A 9875-nucleotide genomic window follows, 5' to 3' on the forward strand; every position below is an offset into this window, starting at 1 on the left:
TCCAAACGCCATGGTGGTAAGAACACTGACCCATTCTACAGATGGGAAATGTGAGAATCAGAAAGTTTAATAACTGCCAAAGTATCATAGAACTATCTATGGTCAAGGTGGTTTGAATCCAAATTCAAAGGGCAGAGTTGAGCTCTGCCAAATGTCAGTAACTTAGAATTTTAGCCAGGAGCTATCAGTAGAAAAGTAACTTCACAGTCACTGTCTGAACAACGTTTACTTTTACTGAGTGCTTCTTAACAGAGCTTCCACCCAGTAACTCAATCACCCCTCCTACTAGTCTCAAGGATTAGATGGCTTTTGTGGAAGAAGACACCATAGCTTAGAGAGGCTCTATAACAACCAAAAAGTCAGCCTCCAATAACCAGCCAGCCACTATGAGGGACAGGGCATTGGCTGACAAGCGTCCAGGCCTCTGACCCAGGCAGCCCTGAGGTTCCAACTCAGAGCTCATTCTTCCTGTGTGATCTTGGGCAAATTACTAACCTTCTCTGTGCCTTAGTCCTGACCCTTTTACAGAGTTATTCTTATAACTTTTGAATTATTAATTTGCTGAGCCTCACTTTCCTTCATTATTGAGATTAAGCAAGATAACGCAGGTAAAAGGTAGAGTGCTACAACCAAAAAAAAAAAAAAATGGTTAAAACCACTTTGTTTCTCTTTCCACTCTGCGTCGTGACCTGGTTGCTTTTAAAGGGCTGGGCTATTTTGGTGCACTCAGCTGCTGCCCACTGCTCCCTCTGGTTCCAGGGCACACGTCAGGTGCCCAATGTGACCTGGCATCCCGGGCCTGCGTCAGTCTTTTAGCTGGCCTGGAGACATCAGGCGTCAGGGCACGGGGCCCCACCCAAAGTCATTCCCCGACCCCCAGATGCCATGTGAAGGGGAAAGGCAACAGCACCCGCTCTGGACATGGGAATGATAAGGAAGTAATGGAGACAACAAGAAGGGGGCATTCTCCAGCTCTTAGTCCTAGGGACCTGGTGACAAAGCTAACTAGCCGAGTTCCTGCTAGTTTTGTACTCCCAAAACTATGGCCCTTCAAAACCCATAGGAAGAGGCTACATTTGCTAACTTCCACAAAAGCCCGTATGAGCAAGCAGAGATGCACCAAGAACAGGCATGGCTCCACCCATCAGTTACCCAAGAGTCAAAACCAAGAGTGGCCTCTCTCCATGAAGCCCTCCGATGCCGTCAGGATCCTGAGATCTAGAAGCCCTCCCTCTGTGAGCCTTCACCCTCCCTGAAATGGGTGAGAGCTTTCACAAAAAAAAAGCTGAGAGCAACACTGGTAGCAGCCAAGGTTCATCCTGTTGGAAAACAGAGCACAGGCTGTCAGTGCCCCACCCCACAGAGGACACACACACTCACACAGCCCAGAATCCCCCTTCTCCGATGCCAGCAGGAGCAAAGCTGGGCTGTCTGAAGTACATCTTTTTCTTCAATCCATTCAGTCCCAGTGGAGGGGTTGTTAGGATAGAAAACATACCAAGGGGGAGCTAGTGAGAACAGAAGGAGGAGAAGCACTTGGATAATCTGCAAATTGAATAAGACATTGCTTATATTGATTGGAAAATAAAGCAGGGTTTTGCAACATGAGAGCAGAACCTGCATCTAAGTGGAAGATCAATCTGTTAGCAAAGGCTGTTCCTCTGTTGCCACAGAATGTCCCAAACAGCTTCCAGGTCTAGTGGAGGATTTGTTCAGCCATTTTAAGCATGTTGCCAACAGCACAATCACATATACCACCATCAAAGGTGTACAGGACCTTTGCACAAATGACCCCCTAAAATTGTTCCTGAGTGAGAGGCAAGATCAGGAGCAGGTAGAGTTACATGTTCCTCACGGACACAGGTGCATTTGAAAAGTCTGGAAGAATACAAACCAAGTTGTTAAATGATGTTATCTCAACAGACATTGCATAAGGAGAGAGGGTATTTTTACTTTCTGTTTAATATGTTTTTTTTTTAAGATTTATTTATTTATACAGAACGGGATACAGGCCAGAGATGCGGAGGGTGAGAGGATTCACCAGAGACAGAGTGGGGAGCAGAACAGGCAGATCGACAAAGTACACTGCTGAGGGGAGCAGCGGGCGGGTCAGGAGAGGTCTGCCACGCCATGTTGATCTCCTCCGGGGCAGGTGGGGATCGAACTCATGCTGAAGTGGCCTTAAGCTTCTTAGTGCAGTGCTTTAACCCGCTGCGCCACCAGGGAGGGCCCTGTTTAATATGTTTTAATATGTCTTTGTTTAGATTTTTTTTGCAGGTTCATATTGCAGTAACAGTTTTGCAAAAGATGTTTATCATTTGGCTAAAATGAAAAAATTGTGATAACAGCAGCACCAATTGAGGGAACTTGCTGAAGTGAAGCTAATGCCCAAGCAGCCCCAGAAGCCTGGGAGATGGTCTGGAGAGGCTGGGGATGGAGAATGAAGCCATTGGGTGGCTTTAACTGGAAGGTTCACATCAATTGGAAGTTTCCGCAAAGTCCTAGAGTTGGAACCACAGCCCTGAAGATTGTAATAAATGCTCCTTCACACACCATCTTCCCCATTTACACAATCCTTACAAATGCAAGGCTGGGGATGGGGCAGAGATGGTTCAGAGGTCACTCACACTGATGTTGGGTCTGCCCCAAGGGAAGCCTACCTACCACTGGGAAGACAGACAAATCATGCCATCATGACTGCAGCCAGATGGCAGCCCCACAGGAGGTCAGCGTTCTAGGGACCTTCAGGGCCAGAGAGATGTAGAAACCCATGGGTAACCATGGGTAGGGGGTTGGGGTGGGGGGCTTTGGTAGCAAATGCCAGCTGGTTCCTGGAGAGATGAGATCTAGCCCAGAAGAAAGGATTCAAGCAGAGGGAACAGCATGACTGTTAACATGGAACAGAGAATGAGAAGAATGAGAAGTTCTGGAAACAAACTGATTACAATTGAGCAGTGGCTTTGCCTTCAGAGAGTTTGATGGAGAAGCTGGTTTCACCAATGAGCCCCTCCCCCTCCTGTGGTTTAACTTCCCTGTCCCACCCATTTCCTTCAAAGAGCTGACCTCTGGGACCATCTTACATGAGTTGTTTCACCTTGCTGAGCCTCACCTTCCTCATCTGTAAAATGGGACAAAACAATGCTTATTTCACCCACAGGGGGGTGAGGAAACAACCGTGCCTCAGCACCAATTCTGGGTACATTAGAATGTCTCAGTCAATGAAAACCCACAGACTATCCTGACTGGCCACTTCGGAGGCTCAGTATAATAGTCTATCTATTTGTAGGTATTTTTGAAATTTTTATGAAAAATTATTTTTAAAGTAGCTGCTCGTATTATATATGATCCAAGCTTATTTGGGGACAGGATGGGAATTGACATATGACAATTACAGGAAAGCAAATCCACCCAAAGTTTCTCATTTCCACCTCCAGATTCATATGACCTCCCCAACTTCCAGAAGGACCTGGGAGATCTCAAATCTTCCTGATTTTATGAGTTGGTTCCAATGCCAGCATCAGAGCTTCAAAATGAGATATAAAAAAAGAAATATTGAAGTTTTAATTTTTATTTTTTAATCTAAAAAAGGAGGGTGGGAAGCATCACTACTACTACAATTATGGTTTGAAACTGTGCATTCAAAGAATGAAAGTGCACAGACTTACCTATGTCTGTCAAAAGAACATATTTCCTAGTCTAAGATTCTGGGAAATGGCCAGTTAAAGAGAAACACAGGATTAAGACTTATTTCCTTTTGTTCCAGTGAGAGGTGATCTGTTTCCAGACTTGGTTAGCCAGTGGCTAATGTGAATGTCTGGTTTGTCTGATGACTATAAATACAAGATAATAGAAATGAAAGTCTGGAATGACATTAGTATACAATTGCTGATAAGTCACATACCTAGACCAGGTATGTGTGTTCAAAAATGTTTGTCCAGTTGGATTGCACAATCGAAGAAGAGGGAGTCCCCATGTCCACAATGTGCCCCCTCCATGGTGTCATCATAGCTCAGTATGGAGGGAAACCTGGACATTTGCCTTGAGTGCCTGCAAAAGCCATCTGCTTACACAGATAGGAGGAAAATGTAGCAGAAGGCATAACTTTGATCCAAATTTCTAGGAGTAGGTAGGTATCTCACACATTCAGGCACATTTTAAATAATTAAAAATAATTATTTATAGATGGGGCTCTGAGAATGAATGAAGGGCCTTCTGACCAATCAGAGGTCGCCATGGTCACTTCAGCTGAACCCTCTGTATCTGCGAGATGTCACCTCTCCACCACTACATGGGACAAGTTGTAGCTGTTATAGGAGAAGGCGGTCAGTGGTACTAGGGAGAAAGTGGTGGCAGGGTGGTAGTTGCTGGTAAGAAACAGGTCCAAATGGAACATTTGAAGTTTGTGGCCTAAGAGTCATCATCAGTGACCCCAAGACCAGAGTGTTCAGCCAGTTCCTGAGGAATGGGAACCTCTGTCTGGGTACTTTCTGGTGGTGTGGGCCAAAAAGCAGGGCTGGCTTTTTGTGTCTTATCTGACACTTCGAGGGTGCTGAGGCTCCCTAGATGGGAGGAAAGGATGGGAAGCCTGTTGTACCCATTAGGTCTCCTCTCAAAGGTCTGGGAAGTCTAAGAGTTAATGTGCCCACCTGGGTGGTCAGGAAGGGATAGGTCCCACAAGTCTGTGTTCTAGTCCCAACTCAGTTTCTTACGAGCTTTGCACTTAGACAAGATGCTGAACTTGTCTGAGATCTGATTTTCCCACCTCAGATGAACAGAACAATCTAGAAGAAGCCCGTTATGATGATCCCAATGTAAGCACACATTAGAAAATAGACCCAAAAGCAATTAGGAAATCACAACGATTCTTTACAAATATGATTGATAATTCCCTGCTGAATGAGAGAATGAAGAGATAAGTGTCTGGAGCCAAAAGTTTCTTGCAGCCCACATGTACCCCACCATGGCAGCGGTGGGAAACCTGGTCTCCCCCCACACGCCCCCCCCCCATGCACACACGCACCCTACCTCAGCCTGCTCCCTTGACATAGAGTCCTCCGGAGACGTCATGTCATCACGGACCCCAGGGGGCTACACGGGCTGTCCAGACAGGGCGAGTGTGCAGATGCAGGGAGGCTGCTCCAGAGCTGGTCATGCCCTAGGCCCCCCTTCCCTGCCACCTCATCAATCTGTCATCCTCTTAGCAGCTGACACCTCTGGCAGCACGTCCCAGAAGCCTGGGCATTAGAATTGCAAGGAGCCCAGTTGCAGGGGGAATACAGATGGAGAATCTCCGATTCAAATTTTTCTAAGTATTGTGAACAACCAGACTCAGGCGAGTGAGGCCTTTTGACTGCCCTTCTGCCAAAGGGGAGTGGTGGGGGGTTTGTTAGAAGTACAAATTGCTTCTTAATGCAGAGGATAAAGCTGGGTTTGGGCATCTCCTTAGAAATTCCTCCCGCTCCCAGGAAAGCCACCGCTGCATGTCAATTTTAATTTTTGAAATTTAAACCGAGGGCTTTGTGTCTAAGCTCCATCTCATCGGAGGAAGGGGAGGAATAAGTCAAAAAGGATTAGGGGCCCACTGGGGATTGCAGATCCATAGCAATTAGACTTCATTTGGGTCTCAGACATTTGGTTTTAATCGCATTTCTGGATGATACAATCAACAAGGCTTCAGAAATTGATATGTATATAACTGTAGATGGGGAACAACTTTGCACACTGCAGTTCCTGGGCTCAACTGGGTTTGGGGTCCGCAATCGTCAGGAGTGGGAGGACAGGGTTGAGGAATTGAGGTTCCATTTGGGTCCAGAACTGGGGGCTGGTGATTTGTATACATATTTGTTTTTCCCCTAGCTGTCTTTGTGTACTTTGTTCCTGGATTCAAAGCAGATACAATCATTGTTAATATGTAAGCGAATGACAATAAAACCTTTTCCAAATAAATAAGAGCATAAAGAAGAATCCACGACATCAACAGGACTCCAGGCAGGGGGTGTAATTGTCTTTTAAATGGGAATCACAGCTTTCAGAATCCTCCAGGAACGAAAGTTGAGCACAATGCAATTTGGGAACAGGCATAGAACCGTGAAAATGGTCTTAGGGTACACTGACATTGACCGGTAAATAAGTGTGCGCAGGTATTTAACACGGATTAGTGATGATGACCACAACATTATGTCCACATGGTGTGCATGTGTGCAGGTCTCCAGTTTTACACAAATGAACCTTTGATGTGGACCCACATTTCTCTTCAAACTGATTAAAAAGAGCTCAGTAAGAACTATAGGTTGCCAACTGGTTTCTTGTAAATAATATTTATTAGAACTCAATGACCTAAAAACGAGAGTAAGAAAAAAATTGAAGCCCGATGTTTTCTTAAGCTGTTTGTGGATCATCCATGGAAAGTAAAGAAAGAAGACCAAACGAACACATTGGGTTTCAGAGCAGGCACCTCACACCACTGTGCAAGGAAGAAAAGACCCCAGAAAAGTGGCTGTCCCTTCCCCTGGGAGCAATTGTCTATCTTACATGACACACTGTACTAGGTGAATTCAGAAAGCTGGACCAGCCACAGAATTACCTCAGTTTACCAGCTTTTCGAGAGAGATAGAGTGAATAGACAGACAAGGGCTGAGTACGCTACATGATCGAGTGGGTCAATTTCTGCCAGGGCTTCTGCACTGCCTTTAGGGGCAAATGTCACTTGCCAGCAAAATCCTGATTCATAGCTCCCATCCTGCAAAAATGGCTCCTCTTTCCTGCCTTCCCTCAAAAGGCAACTCCTACCCTTTAACCTCCTGCCACAGGCTGGGAGATCAGATTTCCCGGTCCCCTCCCTTCAGCCTCTCACTCTGCCCCTGACATCCTGCTTGGTCCTTCCAATTGTGGGCCCAGGAAGAGCCCCCCAAATAGTGGGATGCTGTTATTCTACCTCTTTTCACCCTTGTTAGGGGGCAGATACAAGGCAATGGCTGGCAAGCAGGACATAGATGGGACTTTTGAGGACCCAGCTGAGGTCTTTACACCAAGGTGGACGTCTGGAGCCCAGGTCCAGTGGCCAAGCTGACAGAGACATCAGAGTCATTCATCTAAGAACATCATTTAATGCAATGTGGTGTGGCTGAGTTGGGAGTGCAATGGGGATGTGAATTCTCCATTTGTTGGGGTTCTGCTGCAGATGGTGTTTTGGTTGGTGATGAGGAAATCTGCACAAGTTTGGGCCACAAAAAAGGACACCCTCGGGAGCTCCCACTCACTTTGGCCTACCTGGCTAACCAGGGCTACAGCCCTAGGCTCAGAGCACTTGGATGAGGAGGGGGATGGGAAGAGGGCAGGCGGCAGACCTGTTCAGTTCAATCAGGTTCCGTTCAGCACAGGTTTACAAAGTCTGTGCTGAGCACTGCTGCAAGGTCCAGGATTCAGATTCACACTCATTTCCCACTCAGTCATACCCCTTTCCCTCCCCGGGTTGGGGACAGGGACCAGGTGTACAGCCTGAAAGTGATGCATCGCAGACACATTGAGGTTGGGTCTGGGGCAAGGAGAACAGCAGGGACTTGTCTTTTCCAACGGAGATGTCAGGAAGTGTCAAGAAGTGAGTGGTCCTCACGAAAGAACAGCGCTCCCCAGGGGGCATAGGGCAGTCTGAAGCCACCCCTCGTGTTCCCCAAGTCCCTAATCGGGGTACAGAAGAAAGCCGGAGAACGTGCTGTACTTGTTGTTATTGCCTCCGTGCGCCTTCCCGCCGTCCAGTTTCACATAAACCTCGTCCCCAGAATCGAGGTGCAGCACCACGCTGTTACTGGCATAGTCGTAGTTCTGGTCTGCGTCCTGCGCGATGGCGCTGGCCCGGACCTGGGGACGAGCCGGAGAGCCAGTAGGCTGGAGCACCTCTACCTGGGCCCTCCCCCAGCCTCACCTAGTGTGCCCCGGGCCGGCCTTTGGAAGTCTGCTGGGGGCTCATGCTCCCACCTACAGGCTCCCTGAACTCTCTCCAACTCCTCTCCGACCCCTTGCATTCCCGGGGACAAATCCAGGAAGAAGAAATCAGGGGCCACGGCAAAGAGGAGAGGAAACTGGAGGCAAGGGGGTTAACCCAGGCACACAAGGAGAGCTAAAGACTAAGGTTTCAGAACTCCTCAGGCTACTGGCCGGTATGCAAGTATCCCGAGAATGCTTTTTGGGTACCTGGTTTCTGGGCACCTGGGGCCCCAATCTTCAGTGCAACTTTCAAATAAAGGCAGCCAGGGAGCACTGGAAGTTATATGCCGAGGTGCGCCCCCTCCCAGGGCTCCCTATGGTCCCCAGGAGAGTTTTCCCAGGCGGCTGAGGCTCGTGTGGGGACAGAGTCTACGGAAATGGCTAAGGCCAGCGAGGATGGGGGTAAGGGAGTCACTGACCTGCCCGTTCTTGCAGAGATCCGCCCACATGCTGGTGCCGTCGCCACCGCGCATGAGGATGTGGTAGGTGAAGAAGTAGATGCCTCGCACCTGGCAACTGAACTTGCCGGTGGTGGGGTCGTAGTGATTGCCGAGATTGGTGACCACGTCGTCGAACTTGAGCACCTCGTAGCCTTCGTGAGGACTCTTAAGACCCACGTAGAAGGCAATCTTGGGACCGCTGAAGGCGGCGCTCAGAGCGCCGGTCACTTCGCCCTCCGAGTCGCCGCCACCCCCGGTTCCGCCTCCCACCACCCCGACACCACCTGCCGTTCCCGCTGTCAGCTGCAACCCTGGCAGCCCAGGTCGCCCTGAGTCGCCTTTCTCCCCCGGGGGACCCCTGGGTCCAGGCGGGCCGGGTTCTCCAGGTGGCCCCCGCGGCCCGGGCTTGCCTGGCCGCCCCGGGTCGCCCTTGGGTCCCTGGATGAAAGGGGGCGGGGGGTTGGCGCTAAGGTCCTGCATGACTTCCAGAGCTGCGGTGCTGGGTCCCGGCGGCGGCGCCTTGGCCCCGGCGGGACCCCCGCCGGGTGTGGCGCTGTACGGGTCGCAGATCATACGGCAGGTGCCCATCATCTCATAGTGCGCAGCGCCGGGGGGCGCAGCCTGCAGCAGCAACGGTAAGGCGATGAGCAGTCCTATTGCCATGGCTAGGAGTACGCCGACGGCCGCCAGGCAAGCGCGCCGCCGCCGCTGCCACAGCCGGGAAGCGACCGCCACCAGCTCCTCCTTGCCTCCCGGGGAGGTAATGGTGGGGCGTCGCGGGCGGCCCCGCTCCCCGCACTCGGGGGCCGGCTCCACCGGTCCAGGCCGGGCCCCCGACGTGGCGACCCCCTGCTCTGGGCACTCAACTACTTCGCCGAGAGGTGCCCGGGCCCAGGCGCCGATGCCCAACACGCGGGAGCTGCTCTGGAGTACCGCGCAGCCCGGCGCGCGTGGCGGGAGAGCTCACAGACCCAGCCCAGTGCCCCTCGGGTCGGGGGAGCGGTCGCGGGCGAGCGCTGGGTGCGGTGCGGCGTCCGGTGCGGTCTCAGCAGCTCTGCCTCCTGGCTGGCTCCGCCGGGCTGAGCGCGCAATGTGGGCGCCGGGGCTCAGTGGCGCGCTGTGCTCTGCTCTCCCGATGCTCGCAGGCTCCCGCGCGGAGGGGGGACCCAGCTACCCTGACGTAAGGAGTCCGGGGCTGAGCGGCGGAGGCGGTGAGGCAGCACGCGCTGCCAGCACTTGGGAGACTGCGCCCTCGTGTCCTCAGCCTTAGGTCCTCCTCCTATCGGGCGGTGTCCTAGGCAGAGGCGGTCTCAACGCGGTTTCTCTTGGCGGTTCCTGGGAGCCACAAGTGGGCGCAGCGGGCTCGGCCCCAGGCGCTAGCGTCTCTGACACACCCACTGGCAGCCACATTCACGCTCCTTCCACCAACTACATGCAAACGTCCACACGCGC

The 9875-nt window shown here is 51.1% G+C and overlaps 1 protein-coding gene across 1 annotated transcript; it reads right to left on the reverse strand.

Annotated features, from left to right (window-relative positions):
• Positions 1-5621: 5621 nt before the first annotated feature.
• C1QL2 (complement component 1, q subcomponent-like 2) lies at positions 5622-9650 on the reverse strand. The gene is made up of 2 exons (XM_004674714.2): positions 8403-9650; positions 5622-7857 (listed from the first exon to the last, which is right to left on the reverse strand). Exons 1-2 carry the CDS (start codon positions 9084-9086, stop codon positions 7678-7680), a joined length of 864 nt encoding a protein of 287 aa, XP_004674771.1. The 5' UTR covers positions 9087-9650; the 3' UTR covers positions 5622-7677.
• Positions 9651-9875: the final 225 nt, after the last annotated feature.

Source organism: Condylura cristata, unplaced genomic scaffold (assembly GCF_000260355.1).
Source record: "Condylura cristata isolate star-nosed mole 26May11 unplaced genomic scaffold, ConCri1.0 scaffold00002, whole genome shotgun sequence".
NCBI classification, from domain to species: domain Eukaryota; kingdom Metazoa; phylum Chordata; class Mammalia; order Eulipotyphla; family Talpidae; genus Condylura; species Condylura cristata.

Bases quoted from the DNA above. Each gene is read 5' to 3' on its own strand.
- C1QL2 (XM_004674714.2), bottom strand. From the start codon at position 9,086: ATGGCAATAGGACTGCTCATCGCCTTACCGTTGCTGCTGCAGGCTGCG. The intron at 7,858-8,402 runs GTCAGTGACTCC...GCTCGTCCCCAG, and splicing joins ATCTCTGCAAGAACGGGCAG to GTCCGGGCCAGCGCCATCGC.